Here is a 19,863-nt window from a genome sequence, read left to right as displayed (position 1 = left end):
CAGGAAAGGGGGAAAGGACATAGATAACAAAGCTGGGAAGGGACAATAGAATAATGTCTACTTCAATTTTGCCTAGACTTGGCCATGAGTGAAATCTGACTTCTATGAATTCTGTCTACAATGTAACATAGTGGTAACCCATCTTAAAGAGCTCCTGTCACTGCAGAAACTCCACTCAGGAGAAATTGAAACTAGTGGGGAAAGGGAGGACTCACTGAGAACCATCCCAGCAACCCGACCACAGCTGGTCTTCCCTGGACACCATGAACCACACTGTCCAAACCTTCTTCACTCCCACCAACACTGACTGTCCTCTCAACTATGAGATGCTGAAGGAGGAGCATGAGGTGGATGTGCTGGGGGTGCCCCATAACCCAGCTCCCCCAACATCCACCGTGATCCACATTGGCAGGGAGACCTCCATGCCCAACCATGTCATCTGGTCCCTGTTTAATACCCTCTTTGTGAACTCCTGCTGCCTGGGCTTCATAGTGTTCATTTACTCCGTGAAGTCTAGGGACAGGAAGATGGTTGGCAACCTGACCCGGGCCCAGGCCTATGCCTCCACTGCCAAGTGCCTGAACATCTGGGCCCTGATTTTGGGCATCATCATGACCATTCTGCTAATCATCAATCAGGAATCATCCAGGCCAGGGGCTCTGCCCATGACCTGTTTCCCACACACTCCACCTTCCATTCCTCGTCCTGCCCATGAGCCGAGTCCTGTATCAACCCTTTATCCTCACACACTTTTCTACAATGGCATTCAATAAAGTGCACATGTTCCTGGAAAAAAAAAAAAAAAAAAAAAAAAACTTCCACTCAATGGTCCCTATTCATATAACATGTACTATAATATGTCAGATTGGACTGAATTACAGATGGAACAATCAGCTATTTTTACTTGGTACCTTATTGAACAGGCTGTAAAATAAACTTTCAAATGTATTACAGTAGCAGTGAACACTCCTAGAACCAGGTTGTGGCATCTATATACCATTTCCCACTAAAAAGAAAAGAGCTACTTAAATAAATGACTTATTCTGAATCTGAAGCAGAAAATGCAGCAAGATGGGTCTGGGACATCCTTTCAAAAGGAAGCTTTGACGTGAACCCATGAGTTCATGTCAAAGGGAAATAGGATCAACTTGAGGGAGCTTATATTAACCTAAAGAAAATCAAGAAGAGCAATAACGGTAGTGGATTAAAACATGTCAGTGCTATAAAATATTAAAACACATGTAAACACTATAAAAAAGAAAAGGAGAAAATTGATTAAAAGAAATTTAAAAGACATAATAATCAAATATGGTTTTGGTCCCTGTTTAGATTCTATTTCGAATGAACCAACTGAAAAGATATAGGGACAATTTGAACATGGACTAGGTATCAGAAAATACTAAGAAATTATTACTCATTTTTCTAGGTGTGATAATGGTATAATGGTTAAGTTTTTTAAAAACTTATGAGAGATGTAAGTGAAGGTATTTACAGACATGTGGGTCAAGATGGTTTGACTAGACATAGTCAGTAAGAACTTCTCCCAGTGAGAACAGACCAGCAAGAAGAACATCACGCTTTGAGCAGATCTTCAGAAGGTAGGCATTGAGAGTAGACAGAGGGAGGATGCAGACCCTGGGCTGAAGCAGCAGGAAGCTGGGAACCTTGCACAGGTTTGCCAAGCCCCAGGATTCATTCCTGGCCCTGAGTGCCTCCTGGGGAAAGGGTGAGTAAAATAGGTGTGAAGTGGCCCAGTCTAGCCACAAACTCCAGAAGCCTAGCTGCAGGAGACCCTATGACCTCCATGGACATTTGAGCTGGGAGGAAGAGCTTCCTGGAGAGTTGGAAGGAACAGGACTCCAGCCTGCATGGAGCCCAGAGAGTTTGGCATGAGAATGATTCTAGTGGAGCATGGCCAGGGATGCCCATCTCCCAAGACTCATCAGCCTCTTCTAGGTGGCTTTGCCTTTGTCAACTGTTGGATTTGGACAGAACAGAGCTATCTTGCCCACAAGATGGGGCCAGTCTGATCTGAGCACCCCTCTATCTGTTGGCTTCTTCTAGGGGTCCTGCCTGGCTGCACCCACTTGTAGTACAACCTCAAGATGTCCAACCAGGGTGCTTCCCAGTGGTCACTGCTATAACTCTTTTGCAGGCAGATTTTGTCTAACCATTAGAGAGCTTCTGCAGATGGGCCCCCACCAGCACACACCCGCTCACTGCCACCACCACTTTGCCAACAAACACTCAGTCTCAGCCTCTCCCCACTGCTTTGATGGTGCATGTATGTACATGCAACCCCATCACCCTGCTGCTACTGATGTGCACATGTGGACCCCACCACACCACTGCCACTAGTGCATGGGTGCAGACCCCACCACACAACCACCCTGCTACTGCTGGCATGTGTATGTGAGCACAGGCTCTGCTGCTGCTGCCCTGACAAAGTACTTTTGCTGGCACCTCTCCCAATCAGAGTGTTGTTACCAGCAGACCAGGAATATCTCAGTCCCTGCAATGCTGTAGGTACTTAACATCAAGGGGACAGCGGACAAAGACATGGACCTAGTCCCAGACCCCCAGGGTCACAGCACACCATATGAGAATGCTGAGCTGAGCCTTGGCCCCATGAAATCATTCAGAAGCAAAACCAGTCAGCTAAATTCAGCTTATATTGCAGTCAAACCGTCAACTGCATCAAAGAGTTTGAAAGCAAAAAGCCATTTAAAGGAACTTTAAAGATTAAAGAAACATCAGCCCAAACACATAGATTAAAGAAAAAAAAACACAAAACTCTGAAACTCTAAAAGTTAGAAAGCTAGATTGTCTTACCTCCAAATGACTTCACTAGTGCCCCATAATGGTCTTAACCAGTCTCAAATGGCTGAAATGACAGACATAGGATTCAGAATCTGGATGGCAATTAAGACCACTGAGATTCCGGAAAAAGAAGAAACTCAATCCAAGGAATCTAAGGAATCCAGTCAAATGATTCAAGAGCTGAAAGATTAAACAGCCATTTTAAGAAAGAACCAAACTGATCTGATAGAGCTGAAAAACTTACTACAATAATTTTGTAATATAATCAGAAGTATTGACAGCAGAATACACAAAGCTGAGGAAAGAATCTCAGAGCTCAAAGACCAGTTCTTCAAATAAATTCAGCCAGACAAAAATAATGAACAGAGAAGTTTTTAAAATGAACGAAACCGCTGAGAAATAGGGTGTTATATAAACAAACCAAACCTACAACTCATTGGCATCCCCAAAAGAGAGAACAAGCAACTTGGAAAACATATTTGAGAATACAGCCCATGAAAATTTCACCACCCTTGCTACAGAAGTCAACATTCAAACTCAGGAAATTCAGAAAACCCATCTGAGATACTATGTTACCATCCCTAGGACACATAGTCATCAGATTCTCCAAAGTCAATGCAAACAAAAAAATAGTAAAGCCAGCCAGAGAGAAGAGGCTTTCACCTACAAAAGGAACCCCATCAGATAATAGCAGACCTTTCAGCAGAACCAAAAGATATTGGGGGCCTATTTTCAGCAGTCTTAGAGAAAAAAAAACTCCAACCAAGAATTTTATATCCAGCCAAACTAAGCTTCATAAGCGAAGGAGAAATAAAATCTTTTACAAACAAGCAAATGCTAAGAGAATTCATTACCACCAAACCTGTCTTACAAAAGGTCCTTAAGGGCATGTTAAACATGGACAGGAAAGACCATTACCAGTCACCACAAAAAATACCCTTAAGTACATAGACCATTAAGACTATAAAGCACCTACCCAATCAAATCTACATAACAATTAGTTAACAACACAATGATGGGATAAAATCCACACATATCAACATTAACCTTTAACTTAAATGGGCTAAACACCCCACTTAAAATGCACAGAGTGATATTCTGGATAAAGAAGCAGGACCCAAATGTATGCTGCCAAGAAACCCATCTCACATGCAATGACACCCATAGGGTCAAAGTAAATAAGTGGAGAAAAACCTCTCAAGCAAATGGAAACACAAAAGAACAGGGGTTGCTATTCTTATTTCGGACAAAACAGATTTTACTGACAATCAAAAGGAACAAAGAAGGGATTGCATTATGATAAAGAGTTCAATTCAACGAGAAGGCTTAACTGTTCTAAATTCATGTACACCCAATACTGAAGCACCCAAATTCATAAAACAAGTTCTTAGAAGAGATTTGAAGAGAATTAGATAACCACACAGTAACACCAGGAGACTTCAACAACCCACTGGCAGTATTAGGTGGATCATCAAGGCAGAAAGCTAACAAATATATACGGTACCCAAACTTGACACTTGACCAAATGGACCTCATAGATTACAGAACACTCAACCCAACAGAAAAAGAATATACATTCTCTTCATCCAAACATGGCACATATTCTAAAATTGACCACATGCCCAGCCATAGAGCAATTCTAAACAACTTTTTGAAACCAAAATTATATCAGCCACACTCTTGGAGCACAGCAAAATAAAAATAGAATCAATACCAAGATTTCTCAAAACCATACAATTACATGGAAATTAAACAACCTGGTCCTGAATGACTTTTGGGTAGAGAATGAAATAAAGGCAGAAATCAATAAATTCTTTGAAATTAATATAGACAAAGATACAAGATACCAGAATCCCCGGAACACAGTTAAAGCAGCATTAAGAGGAAAGTTTGTGGTGCTAAATGCCCACATCAACAAGTTAGAAAGATCTCAAATTAACAACCTAAAATCACACCTAAAGGAACTGTCAAACCAGCCTGAAAACTAGCAGAAGTCAAGAAATAACCAAAATCAGACGTGGACTGAACAAAATGGTGATGTGAAAAACCATACAAAAGATCAAGAAAACAAGAAGTATTCTTCTAAAGACTAAATAAGATAGATAGACAGCTGGCTAAACTAATTTTTTAAAAAAGGAATATCCATAAACAGAATCAGAAATGACAAAGGGTACATTACTACTAACCCCATAGAAATACAAGAAACCCCTAGAGACTATTACAAACACCTCTATGAACACAAACTAGAAAACCTAGAAGTGGATAAATTCCTGGAAATGTACAACCTCCTAAGATTGAACCAGGAAGAAATTAAAAGTCTGAACATACCAATAATGAGTTCTAAAACTGACTCAATAATAAAAAGCCTATCAACCAGCAAAAGCTCTGGACGAGGCAGATTCAAAGCCAAATTCTACAAGACATATTAAGAAGAACTGGTATCAATCCTACTAAACTATTTTTTAAAAAAATTAGGAGGAGGGACTCTTCCCTAAATCATTCTATGAGGTCAGCATCATTCTGATACCAAAATATGGCAGAGACAAAAAAAATTTAAAAAGAACTTTAGGCCAACATCCCTGATGAATATAGATGCAAAAATCCTCAACAAAATGCTACCAAACCAAATCCAGCAGCTCATTAAAAAGCTAATCCACCATGATCAAATAGGCTTTATCCCAGGATGCATGGTTTGTTTAACATATGCAAATCAACAAATGTGATTCATCACCTAAACAGAACTAAAACAAAAACCACATGATCATCTCAATAGACACAAGAAAAGCCTTTGATAAAATTCAACATCTCTTCAGGATAAAAACTGTCAACAAATTAGACATTGAAGGAACATACCTCAAAATAATAAAAGCCATACATGACAAACCCAGTGCCAGCATCATACTAAACAGGCAAAAGCTGGAATCATTTCCCTTGAGAACCAGAACAGATAAAGATGCCCATTTCCATCACTCCTATTCAACATAGTTTTGAAAGTCCTAGCCAGAGCAATCAGGCAAGAGAAAGAAATAAAAGGCATCTAAATAGGAAGACAGGAAGTCAAACTATCTCTCTTCACAGATGATACAAATCTATACTTAGAAAACTCCACAGTCTCTGCCCAAAGATTCCTAAATCTGATAAATAACTTCATCAAAGTTTCAGGACACAAAATTAATGTACAAAAAACCAGTAGTATTTCTATACACCAACAATTTCTAAGCTGAGAGTCAAATCAAGAATGTACATCAATTCACAATAGCCACAAAAAAATAAAATACCTAGAAATACAGCTAACCAGGGAAGTGACAGATCTCTACAATGAAAATTACAAAACACTGCTGAAAGAAATCAGAGATTACACAAACAAATGGGCAGACATTTTGTGCTCATGAATAGGAGGAATTTATGACCATACTGCCCAAAACAATTTATAGATTCAATGCTATTCCTATCAATCTATCAATGAACATTTCATACTACCCAACTTCAAACTATACTACAAGCCTTCAGTAGAGTAAACAGCACGGTATTGGTACAAAAGCAGACACATAGAGCAATGGAACAGGTTAGAGAGCCGAGAAATAAAGCCACACACCTACAACCATCTGATCACTGACTTTAAACCCTCTGATCATTGACAAAGTCAACCATAAGCAATGGGGAAATGATTCCCTATTCAATAAATGGTGTTGAGATAACTGGCTAGCCAAATGCAGAAGAACTTGTTTGTTTTTTTCTTGTAAATCTGTTTTAGTTCTTTGTAGATTCTGGATATCAGCCCTTTGTCAGATGGGTAGATGGCAAAATCTAGATAAAAAAATCAACTCAAGGTGGATTAAAGACTTTAATGCAAAGCCTAAAGTTATAAATATCCTAGAATAAATTCCAGGAAATGTCACTGTGGTCATAGACCCTAGCAAATGTTCCATGACAAAGATACCAAAAGCAATCACAACTAAAACAAAAATTGATGAGTGAGTCCTAATACACCAAGGACCTTCTGCACAGTAATAGAAACTATCAACACAATAAATGGACAACCTACAGAATGGAAGAAAATATTTGCAAACTTTGCAACTGACAATGGTTTAATATCCAAAATCTATAAGGAACAATTCAACAACAACAACAACAAAAACCATTAAAAAGTGTACAAAGGACATGAACAGAAACTTCTCAAAAGAAGACATAAAAGCAGCCAACAAACATTTTTTTAATGTTGCACATCACTAAACATTAGAGAAATGCAAATCAAAACAACAATGAGATACCATGTCACACAAGGCAGAATGGCTATTACCAAAAAGACAAAATATAATAGATGCTGGCAAAACTACAGAGAAAACAAAATGCTTATACACTGCTGATGGGAATGCAAATTATTTCAACCACTGTTACATGTGTCAGGGAGGAACCTGATGGGAGGTGACTGGATCATGGGGGTGGATTTCACCCATGCTAGTCTCATAATACTGGCTGAGTTCTTAGAAGATCTGATGATTGAAAAGTGTAGCACTTTCCCCCTCGCTCTGTCTCTCCTGCCACCACGTAAGATGTGCCTTGCTCAAGAAAAAGAAATAAAGCATATTCAATTAGGAAAGGAGGAAGTCAAATTGTCTCTATTTGCAGACGACATGATAGTATTTTTAGCAGACTCCATCGAATCAGCACAATATCCCCTGAAACTGATAAGCAACTTCAGCAAAATCTCAGGATACAAAATCAATGTGCAAAAATCACAAGCATTCCTATACACCAATAACAGACTTAAAGAGAGCCAAATCAAGAAGGAACTGCCATTCACAATTGCTACAAAGAGAATAAAATACCTAGGAATACAACTAACAAGGAACATAAAGGACCTCTTCAAGGAGAACTACAAATCACTGCTCAATGAAATAAGAGAGGACACAAACAGATGGAGAAACATTCCATGCTCAGGGTTAGGAAGAATCAATATTGTGAAAATGGCCACACTGCCTGAAGTAATTTACAGATTCAATGCTATCCCCATCAAGCTACCAATGACCTTCTTCACAGAACTGGAAAAAAACACCTTAAACTTCATATGGAACCAAAAGAGAGCCCGCATAGCCAAGTCAATTCTAAGCCAAAAGAACAAAACTGGAGGCATCACACTACCAGACTTCAAACTATACTACAAGGCTACAGTAATCAAAACAGCATGGTACTGGTACCAAAACCGAGATACAGACCAATGGAACAGAACAGAGGCATCGGAGGCAACACAACATATCTACAACCATCCGATATTTGACAAACCTGACAAAAACAAGCAATGGGGAAAGGATCCCCGTTTAATAAATGGTGTTGGGAAAACTGGCTAGCCATATGCAGAAAGCAGAAACTGGACCCCTTCCTGACACCTTAAACTAAAATTAACTCCAGATGGATTAAAGACTTAAACATAAGACCTAACACCATAAAAACCCTAGAAGAAAATCTATGCAAAACCATTCTGGACATAGGCATAGGCAAGGACTTCATGACCAAAACACCAAAAGCATTGGCAACAAAAGACAAACTAGACAAAAGGGACCTAATCAAACTCCACAGCTTCTGCACAGCAAAAGAAACAGTCATTAGAGTGAATCGGCAACCAATAGAATGGGAAAAAAATTTTGCCATCTACCCATCTGACAAAGGGCTGATATCCAGAATCTACAAAGAACTAAAACAGATTTACAAGAAAAAAACAAACAAGTCCATTCAAAAGTGGGTGAAGGATATGAACAGACACTTTACAAAAGAAGGCATACATGAGGCCAACAAACATATGAAAAAATGCTCATTATCACTGGTCATCAGAGAAATGCAAAACAAAACTACATTGAGATACTACCATCTCACACCAGTTAGAATGGTGATCATTAAAAAATCTGGAGACAACAGATGCTGGAGAGGATATGGAGAACTAGGAACACTTTTACACTGTTGGTGGGAGTGTAAATTAGTTCAACCATTGTGGAAGACAGTATGGCAACTCCTCAAGGACCTAGAAATAGAAATTCCATTTGGCCCAGCAATCCCATTACTGGGTATATATCCAAAGATTATAAATCATTCTAATATAAGGACACATGCTCACGACTGTTCACTGTGGCACTGTTTACAATAGCAAAGACCTGGAACCAACCCAAATGCCCATCGATGATAGACTGGACAGGGAAAATGTGGCACATATACACCATGGAATACTATGCAGCCATAAAAAATGATAAGTTCATGTCCTTTGTAGGGACATGGATGAACCTGGAAACCATCATTCTCAGCAAACTGACACAAGAACAGAAAATCAAACACCACATGTTCTTACTCATAGGCAGGTGTTCAACAATGAGAACACATGGACACAGGAAGAGGAGCATCACACACTGGGTTCTGTGGGTTGGAACTAGGGGAGGGACAGTGGGTGGTGGGGAGTTGGGGAGAGATAACATGGGGAGAAATGTCAGATATAGGAAATGGGGAGTAAGGCAGCAAACCACATTGCCATGTATGTACCTATGGAACAATCTTGCAAGTTCTTCACATGCACTCCAAAACCTAAAACTATATCTATATCTATATATAGATATATAGATATAGATATATAGATATAGATATATAGATATAGATATATAGAGAGAGAGATGTGCCTTGCTTTCCCTTCACCTTCTGTCATGATTGTAAGTTTCCTGAGGCCTCCCTAGCCATGTGGAACTGTAAGTCAATTGGAACTTTTTTCTTTATAAGTTACCCAGTTTCAGGTAATTCTTTTTATAGCAATTTGAAAAATGGACTGATACAGAATATTGGTCCCAGCAGAGTGGAGCACTGCTATAAAGACACCTGAAAATGTGAAAATGACCTTGCAATGGGATAATGGACAGAGGTTTGCAGTTTGGAGGACTTAGAAGAAGATAGGAAGATAAGGAAAAGTTTGGAACTTTCTAGAGATTTGTTGAATGGTTTTGACCAAAATGCTCATAGCGATATGGACAATAAAGTACAGGCTGAGGTGGTCTCATCTGGAGATGAGAAACTTACTGGGAACTGGAGTAAAAGTCATTCTTGCTATGCTTTAGCAAAGAGGCTGGCAGCATTTTCCCCTGCCCTAGAGATCTGTGGAACTTCAAACTTGAGACAGATGATTTAAGGTATCTGGCAGAATAAATTTCTAAGCAGCAAAGTACTCAAGATGTAACATGGCTGTTTCTAAAAGAATACATTTATATGCATGAAGAAAGAGATGGTCTGAAATTAGAACTTATATTTAAGAGGGAAGCAGAGCATAAAACTTTAAAAAATTTGTAGCCTGACCATGTAGCAGAAAAGAAAACCCATTTTCTGGGGAGAAATTCTAGCCAGTTACATAAATTTGCATATGTAAAAAAGAGCAAAATTTTAATAGCCAAGTCAATGAGAAAAATGTCTCCAGGAAAGTTCAGAGATCTTTGTGGCAGCCCCTCCCATCACAGGCCTAAAGGCCTAGGAGGGAAAAATGGGTTCATGGGCCAGACCCAGAGCCCCACTGCTCTCTGCAGCCTTGAAACATGGTATTTTGTGTCCCAGCTGCTCCAGATCCAGTCATGGCTAAAAGGAGCCAAGGTACAGCTCAGGCCATTGCTTCAGAGGGTGCAATCCCCAAGCCTTAGCAGTTTCCATGTGATGTTGGGCATGTGTGTGTGCAGAAGGCAAGAGTTTGGGAACCTCTGCCTAGATTTCAGAGCACGTATGGAAATGGCTAGATGTCTAGGCAAAAACCTACTGCAGGGGCAGAGCCCTCATGGAGAACCTCTACTAGAATAGTGCAGAGGGGAAATGTGGGGTTGGAGCCCCACATAGAGAACCCATTGGGGCACTGCCTAGTGGAGCTGGGAGAAGAGGATCACTGTCCTTCAGACCTCAAAATGGTAGAACCATTGACAGCTTGCACCATGCACCTAGATAAGCTGCAGGAACTCAACACCAGCCTGTGAAAGCAGCTGCAGGGGCTGTACCCTGCAAAGCCACAAGGGAAGAGTTGCCTTTGGGTGCCCACCCCTTGCATCAGTGGGTACCCATCCCTTGCATCAGTGTGCCCTGGATGTGGGACATGGAGTCAAAGGAAAGTATTGTGAAGCCTTAAGATTTAATGACTGCCATGCTTGATTATGAACTTGCATGGGACATTTAGCCCTTTGTTTTGGCCAGTTTCTCCCATTTGGAATAGGAGCATTTACCCAATGCCTGTACCTCCATTGTGTCTTGAAAGTAACTAACTCGTTTTTTAATTTACAGGCTTATGGACAGAGGGGGCTTACCTTTCCTCAGATGAAACTTTGGACTGTGGACTTCTAAGTTAATGCTGAAATGAGTTAACACTGGGAGACTGAAAGAAGAAAAAAATAGTGGATAGGAGACAGGACTAACTTGTAGCTCTCACTCAAACAGACAAAATAGTGTGTGGAGACTCACATGGTGAAATTTTGCTCCAAGACCACAGCAGGAACATACCAGGAAAACCAAAAAATTCACAGACCCTTTGAAAGAAGCAGCTTGTCACTTCAAACTCCATGAGACAGTCAAAAAACTGCAAGTGCCCAAAGTGTGACACAGGAAATGTCTGCCTCTGAGCACACACCCTGAGGAATCTGAAAATCCAGATCACAGGAGAAGGATCTAACCTTAACTAGAGCTGAAATAAATTTAGAGAGCCACGCAAAATATAAAAATAGAAGTAGCAGCAGGAAGAGCTCTATAGGCACTCCTGGTCCCCAGGAAAGCCATTTCTAACTTTATCTCACAGGGGTCCTGGGGAGGGCAGCCAGTAGAATTGGGGAAAACCCAAGTGGAAGGCGACTTCCAGCTGAACTTTGTAATAATTTTGACCAAGCATGAATTTTCCTCGGCAGAATCCAGGGGTCAAACAGGAAGTACAGATATTAGCACAGAAGCCATGGCAGGCAAGGAATGGCAAGGACTGAAAGCCCTGCTTGCTTTCTCAAAAGGAAAGCTTGTAGCCTGGGGCAAGATCTCAGCCCTGTGCACTGGTGGCCTGGATGTAAATCAGCTCTGTTGGCTGTTGGGAGAGCACAGAGGGAATGAGATTAGCTTTGCTGGCTGCATGAGAGCTGGGTAAGGCCTGTCACTGCCGGCTTTCCTTTACTTTCCTGGGAACCTATATGAAGGTGCAGAGGCAGCCATAATCCCCCTTGAAACATAACTCCATTGGACTGAGAACCACCCCTATCCCCAACAGTGGCCACAGCAAGCCCCACCCAAGGAGAGTTTGAGCTCAGACACACCATGTCTGGATAAGTATTTGGGTTTCTCAGGTGATGGGCAGGGCCATAGAGTTCCCAGAGTTTATGTCTTTTGTCTTCAGCTACCAGAGTGGGTGGAAAAAGACCACCAGATAGGGGCGGGGTTTGGTGTGTGATGTTCCTGTCCCTGTGTCTATGTGTTCTCATTGTTCAACACCCACTTATGAGTGAGAACATGCAGTGTTTGCTTTTCTGTTCTTGTGTCAGTTTGCTGAGAATAATGGTTTCCAGTTTCATCCATGTCCCTGCAAAGGACATGAACTTATTCTTTTTTATGGCTGCATAGTATTCCATGGTGTATATGTGACACATTTTCTTTATCCAGTCTATCATCATTGATGGGCATTTTGGTTGGCATTTCAAGTCTTTGCTATGGTAAATAGTGCTGCAATAAACATACATGTGCATGTGTCTTCATAATAGAATGATTTATAATCCTTTGGGTATATACCCAGTAATGAGATTGCTGGGTCAAATGGTATTTCTATTTCTAAATCCTTGGGAATCGCCACACTATCTTCCACTGTGATTGAACTAATTGACACTCCCACCAACAGTGTAAAAGCGTTCCTATTTCTCCACACCCTCTCCAGTATCTGTTGTCTCCTGATTTTTTAATGATCACCATTCTAACTGGCCAGAGATGGTATCTCATGTGGTTCTGATTTGCATTTCTCTAATGACCAGTGATGATGAGCATTTTTTCATATGTTTGTTGGCTGCTTAAATGTCTTCTTTTGAAAAGTATCTGTTCATATCCTTTGCCCACTTTTGAGTGGGGTTGTTTGTTTTTTTCTTGCAAATTTGTCTAAGTTCTTTATAGATTCTGGTTATTAGCCCTTTGTTAGATGGGTAGATTGCAATAATTTTTTTCCCATTCTGTTGGTTGCTGGTTCACTCTAATGATAGTTTCTTTTGCTGGGTGCAGAAGCTCTTAAGTTTAATTAGATCTCATTTGTCTATTTTGGCTTTTGTTGCCATTACTTTTGGTGTTTTAGTCATGAAGTCCTTGCCTATGCCTACGTCCTGAATGGTATTGCCTAGCTTTTCTTCTAGAGTTTTCATGGTGTTAGAGCTTATGTTTAAATCTTTAATCTATCTGGAGTTAATTTTCATATAAGGTATAAGGAAGGGATCCAGTTTCAGCTTTCTGCACATGGCTAACCAGTTTTCCCAATGCCATTTATTAAACAGGGAATTCTACCCATTGCTTGTTTTCATCAGGTTTGTCACATCTACATCAGATGGTTGTAGATGTGTGGCATTACTTCCAAGGCCTCTGTTCTGTTCCATTGGTCTATATCTCTCTTTTAGTACCAGTACCATGCTGTTTTGATTACTGTAGCCTTGTAGTATAGTTTGAAGTCGGGTAGTGTGATGCCTCCAGCTTTGTTTCTTTGTTTGCTTTTTTGATTTTTTGGTTTTTGGCTTAGTATTGTCTTGGCTATGCAAGCTCTTTTTGGTTCCATATGAAGTTTAAGAGGTTTTTTTCCCAGTTCTGTGGAGGTCAATGATAGATTTATCGGGTTAGCATTGAATCTATAAATTCTTCCTAACCATGAGCATGGAATGTTTTTCCATCTGTTCGTGTCCTCTCTTAGTTCCTTGTGCAGTGGTTTGTAGTTCTCTTTCAAGAGATCCTTCGCATCCCTTGTTAGTTGCATTCATAGGTATTGTATTCTCTTTGTAGCAATTGTGAATGTGAGTTCCCTCATAATTTGGCTCTCTGTTTGTCTGTTATTGGTGTATAGGAATGCTTGTGAGTTCTGCATATTGATTTTGCATCCTGAGACTTTGCTGAGGTTGCTTATCAGCTTAAGGAGATTTTGGGCTGAGACAATGGGGTCTTCTAAATATACAATCATGTCATCTGCAAATAGAGACAATTTGATTTCCTCTTTTCCTGGTTGAACACCCTTTATTTCTTTTTCTTGCCTAATTGCTCTGGCTAGAACTTCCAATACTGTGTTGAATAGGAATCGTGAGAGGGCATCCTTGTCTAGTACCAGCTTTCAAAGGGAATTCTTCCAGTTTTTGCCCATTCAGTATCATAGTGGCTGTGGGTTTGTCATAAATAGCATTTATTATTTTGAGATATGTCCCATTGATACCTAGTTTATTGAAAGTTCTTAGCATAAAGGGCTGTTGAATTTTGTCTAAGGCCTTCTCTCCATCTATTGAGCTAATCATGTGGTTTTTGTCTTTGGTTCCATTTATGTGATGGATTATGTTTATAGAGTTGCATATGTTGAACCAGCCTTGCATCCCCGGGATGAAGCTAACTTGATCATGTTGGATAAGCTTTTTGATGTGCTGTTGCAATCAGTTTGCCAATATTTTATTGAGGATTTTTGCATCTATGTTCATCATGGATATTGGACTGAAATTTTCTTTTTTAGTTGTGTCTCTGCCAGGTTTTGGTATCACGATGATGTTGGTCTCATAAAATGAGTTAGAGAGGATTCTCTCTTTTTGTATTGTTTGGAATAGTTTCAGAAGGAATGGTACCAGCTCCTCCTTGTACATCTGGCAGAATGTGGCTGTGAACCCATCTGGTCCTGGACTTTTTTTGGTTGGTAGGCTATTAATTCTGCCTCAACTTCAGACCTTGTTATTGGTCTATTCAGGGATTCAGCTTCTTTCTGCTTTAGTCTTGGGAGGGTGTAAGTGTCCAGGAATTTATCCATTTCTTCTAGATTTACTGGTTTATGTGCATACAGGTGTTTGTAGTAATCTCTGATGATAGTTTGTATTTCTGTGGAATCGGTGGTGATATCCCCTTCATCATTTTTTATTGCATCTATTTGAACCTTCTCTTTTTTCTTTTTTATTAGTCTGGCTAGCAGTCTATCTATTTTGTAGATCTTTTCAAAAAACGTCCTGGATTCATTGATTTTTTGAAGGGTTTTTTGTCTCTATCTCCTTCAATTCTGTTTTGATCTTAGTTATTTCTTGTCTTCTGCTAGCTTTTGAATTTGTTTGATCTTGTTCCTCTAGTCCTTTTAATTGTGATGTTAGAGTGTTGATTTTAGATCTTTTCTCACTTCTTATGTGGGGATTTAGTGTTATAAATTTCCCTCTAGACACTGCTTTAAATGCATCCCAGAGATTCTGGTACCCTGTGTCTTTGTTCTCATTGGTTTCTAAGAACATTCATCTTTATTTCTGCCTTCATTTCATTATTCATCCAGAAGTCATTCAGGAGCAGGTTGTTTAGTTTCCATGTTGTGCAGTTTTCCATGAGTTTCTTAATCCTGAGTTCTAATTTGATTGCACTGTGGACTCAGAGACTGTTATAATTTCCATTCTTTTGCATTTGCTGAGGAGTGTTTTTCTTCCAATTATGTGGTCAATTTTAGAATAAGAGCAATGTGGTGCTGAGAAGAATGTATGTTCTGTGGTTTTGGAGTGAAGATTTCTGTAAATGTCTATTAGGTCCACTTGGTTGAGATCCGAGTTCAAGTCCTGGATATCCTTGTTAATTTTCTGTCTCATTGATATGTCTAATATAGACAGTGGGGTGTTAAAGTCTCCCACTATTATTGTGTGGGAGTCTATGTCTCTTTGTAGGTCATTAAGAAATTGCTTTATGGGTGCTCCTGTATTGGGTGCATACATAGTTAGGATAGTTAGCTCTTCTTGTTGCATCAATCCCTTTACTAGTATGTAATGTCCTTCTTTGTCTCTTTTGATCTTTGTTGATTTAAAGTCTGTTTTATCAAAGACTAGGATTACAACCCCTGCTTTTTTTCTTTCTCCATTTGCTTAGTAAGTCTTCCTTCATCCCTTTATTTCAAACCTACATGTGTCTTTGAACATGAAATGGGTTTCCTCAATACAGCACACCAATAGGTCTTGACTTTTTGTCCAATTTGCCAGTCTGTGTCTTTTGATTGGGGCATTTAGCCCATTTACATTTAAGGTTAATATTGTTATGTGTGAGCTTGTGCCATTTTGATGCTAGCTGGTTGTTTGCCCATTAGTTGATCCAATTTATTCATAGTGTCGACGGTCTTTACAGTTTGGTATGTTTTTGCAGTGGCTGGTACTGGTTTTTCCTTTCCATGTTTAGTGCTTTCTTCAGGAGCTCTTGTAGGGCAGGCCTGGTGGTGACAAAATCTCTCAGCAGTTGCTTATCCATAAAGGATTTTATTTCTCCTTCGCTTATGAAGCTTAGTTTGGCTGTATAGGAAATTCTGGGTTGAAAATTCTTTTCTTTTAGGATGTTGAGTATTGGACCCACTCTCTTCTGGCTTGTAGGGTTTCTGCTGAGAAATCCTCTGTGAGTCTGATGGGCTTCCCTTTGTGGATAACCTGACCTTTCTCTCTGGCTGCCCTTAGCATTTTTCCCTTCATTTCAACCCTGGTGAATCTGATGATTATGTGCCTTGGGGTTGCTCTTCTCAAGGAATACCTTTGTGGTGTTCTCTGTATCTTCTGTATTTGAATGTTGGCCTGCCTTGCTTGGTTGAGGAAGTTCTGCTGGATAATATCCTGAAGAGTATTTTCCAGCTTGGATTAATTCTCCCCATCACTTTTAGGTACACTAATCAAACATAGATATGGTCTTTTCACATAATCCCATATTTCTTACAAGCTTTGTTCATTTCTTTTCATTCTTCTTTCTCTAATCTTGCCTTCTCACTTTGTCTCATTGAGTTGATCTTCAATCTCTGATATCCTTTCTTCCACTTGATCAATTCAGCTATTGAATCTTGTGCATGCTTCAGAAAATTCTCATGCTGTTTTTCAGCTCCATCATGTCGTTTATGTTCTTCTTCAAGTGGATTATTGTTGTCAGCATTTTGTCTAACATTTTCTCAAGTTCTTAGTTTCCTTGCATTGGGTTAGGACATGCTCCTTTAGTTCAGAGAAGTTTGTTATTACCCACCTCCTAAAGCCTGCCTCTGTCAATTCATCACACTCATTTTCCATCCAGTTTTGTTCCCTTGCTGGTGAGGGGTTGTGATCCCTTGGAGGAGAAGAAGCATTCTGGCTTTTGGAGATTCCAGCCTTTTTGTGCTGGTTCCTTTTCATCTTCATGGATTTATCTATCTTTGGTCTTTGAAGTTGGTGACTTTTGGATGGGGTTTCTGAGCAGATGTCCTTTCTATTGATGCTGAAGCTATTTCTTTCTGTTTTTCAGTTTTCCTTCTAACAGTCATGCCCTCTGCTGCAGGACTGCTAAAGGTCCACCCCAGACCCTGCTTGCCTGGGAATCACCCACAGAGGCTGCAGAACAGCATGGATTGCTGCCTGTTCCTTCTTCTGGTAGCTTCATCCCAGAAAGATACCTGCCAGATGTCAGCCAGAGTTCTCCTGTATGAGGTGTCTGTTAGGATAAATAAGGTCCTGGGAACCACTTGAGGAGGCAGTCTGTCCCTTATCAGAGCTCACGTGCTGTGCTCGGAGCTCCGTTGCTTCCTTCAGAGTTGCTGGACAGGGACATTCAAGTCTGCTGGAGTGGAACTCACAACCACCCCTTTTCCCAGGTGCTCTGTCCTGGAAAGGTGGGGCTTTATTTATAAGTCCCTGATGGGCTGCTGCCTTTTTTCAGAGATGCCCTGCCCAGCAAGAAGGGAGTCTAGTCATAGACTGTCTGCAGTGAGCTTGCTGAGCTGCTGCAGACTCTGCCCAGCTGCTGTGTAAAATTCTCTGTGATTTTGTTTACACAGGCAAGGTTAGAACTGCCTCAGTAATGGCAGATGCCCCTCCCCACATCGAGCTCGACTGTCCCAGGTCAAGCTCAGACTGCTGTGCCGGCTGCAAAAATTTCAAGCCAGTGGGTCTCAGCTTGCTGGTCTTCATTGGGGTGGGACCCACCGAGCCAGATCACTTGGCTCCCTGCCTTCAGCCCCCTTGTTTTTGGAGGAATGAGCAGTTCTGTCTCACTGGTGTTCCAGGCACCAGCTAAAACGGCCACCCAGTTTTATGCTGGAAACCCGCATCACCGGTATTGTTGGCACTGACAAGTATCTCCTGGTCTGTGGGTTGTAAAGACCATGGGAAAAGTGCAGTATCTGAGCTGGAGTGCTGGAATTTCCAGAAAAGTTCCCTAATGGCTTCCCTTGGGTAGGAAGGGGAGTTCTCTGGCCCCTTGCACTTCCTGGGTGAGGCAACACCCCACTCTGCTTCGGTTTGCCCTCCTTGGGCTACACCCACTGTCTAACCAGTCCCATTGAGATGAACCTGGTACCTCAGTTAGCAATGCAGAGATCACTTCTGCATCACTCACGCTGGGAACTTCACTCCAGAACTGTTCCTATTTGGCCATCTTGGTGGAAGTCCTCTAGAGTTCTTTATAGCAGTGTGAAAATGGACTAACACACATGCATATGTTCATCACAGCACTATGCACAATAGTGAATAGTCACAAAGACATAGAATCAATCCAGGTGCTCATCAATTTTGGATTGAATAAAAAAATGTGGCACATATACACCATAAAATACTATTTTATATAGCCATTTAAAAAAAAAATCCCTATTGTCCTTTGCAGCAACAGGGATGCAGCTGGAGGTCTTCACCCTAAGCAAATTATTATAACACAGAAACAGAAACCTAAGTACCACATGTTCTCACTTATAAGTGGGTACTAAATATGGAGTACACCTGGATACAAAGAAGGGAAAAACAGACACCAGAGCCTACTTGACAGTAGAGGGTGAAGAAGTAGAGGGTGAAACCTACTTGACAGAAGGAGGGTGAAGACTGAAAAACTATTGGATACCATGCTCACTACCTGGGTGATGAATTAACACATATACCAAATCCCAGTGATATATGTTTACAATGATACATTTACGTTTGTACATGTAACCTCCATATGTACCCCCAATCCTAAAATTAAAGTTGGAAGGGGAAAAAAAAGAAAATATTTGCAGACAAAACACTTTATTTCAGGAATTTGTTTTAAATATTGTAGCAAAAAAAAAAGTGGAGTAAAAGGAATAGATAAGACAAAATTGGCCAGCTCTTTACATTTGATTAATCTTGGTGATAGGTGCATGAAGGTCCATTTTACTATATCCTTTACTTTTTTATTTAAAATTTCTATATATAAATGTTTTGTCTTATTTCAATAATCTTTCAAAATGAATTATTTAAAATTTATTAAATTCTAAATTTTTAAAATTTTTAATCATAAAATATTTTTAGCCATCACACTATAGCTGTGTCTACATGGCACCAAAATGATGAATTGAAATGAGGAAGGTTTTGTGGTAGCCAGCCTCCAAGATAACTACTATTGATCCTTGCCTTCTGGTACTTACACATTTGCATAGTCCCCTTTCATATCATTTTAGGCTTGGTCTGGGTGACCAAAGAAACCAGTGGAAGTGATGCTGTGTGGCTGCCAATGCTAGATAAGAGAAGACATTTCTGCTTCTGTTTTTTTGCTCTCTTGAATTACTCACTGTAGAGGAAGCCAGCAGCCATGCCATGATAATACTCAAGTAGGTCTATGGAGAGGTCTGAGTGGCATGGAACTAAGGCTTCCTGAAAATAGCCAGCACCAAATTGTCAGCTATATAAATGAGTCATCTTGGAAACAGATCTTTCAGTCTCAGTCAAGCCTTTGATGACTACAACACGGGCCAACATCTTGACTATACCCTGATGAGACACTCCAAACCATAATAGCCTAGCTAAGCTGTCCTGTATTATAATTTTGGTTCAGACAGAAAATCAGAACCAGTTGGCAATATATGAATTTATTACAAGAAATTTGCTT

At 40.3% G+C, this 19,863-nt stretch overlaps 1 protein-coding gene across 1 annotated transcript; it reads left to right on the top strand.

Annotated features, from left to right (window-relative positions):
• The first annotated feature begins 263 nt into the window (after positions 1 to 263).
• LOC105729125 (interferon-induced transmembrane protein 3-like) lies at positions 264 to 773 on the top strand. Its single transcript, XM_064376792.1, has one exon. It carries the CDS (start codon positions 264 to 266, stop codon positions 771 to 773), a length of 510 nt encoding a protein of 169 aa, XP_064232862.1.
• The last annotated feature ends 19,090 nt before the right edge of the window (positions 774 to 19,863 follow it).

This window comes from Aotus nancymaae, unplaced genomic scaffold, assembly GCF_030222135.1.
Source record: "Aotus nancymaae isolate 86718 unplaced genomic scaffold, 86718_ANA_hifiasm-v0.15.2.pri h1tg000016l, whole genome shotgun sequence".
NCBI lineage: Eukaryota > Metazoa > Chordata > Mammalia > Primates > Aotidae > Aotus > Aotus nancymaae.
Note: the sequence above shows the minus strand (reverse complement) of the source record. Positions and strands in the feature narration are given on the sequence as shown.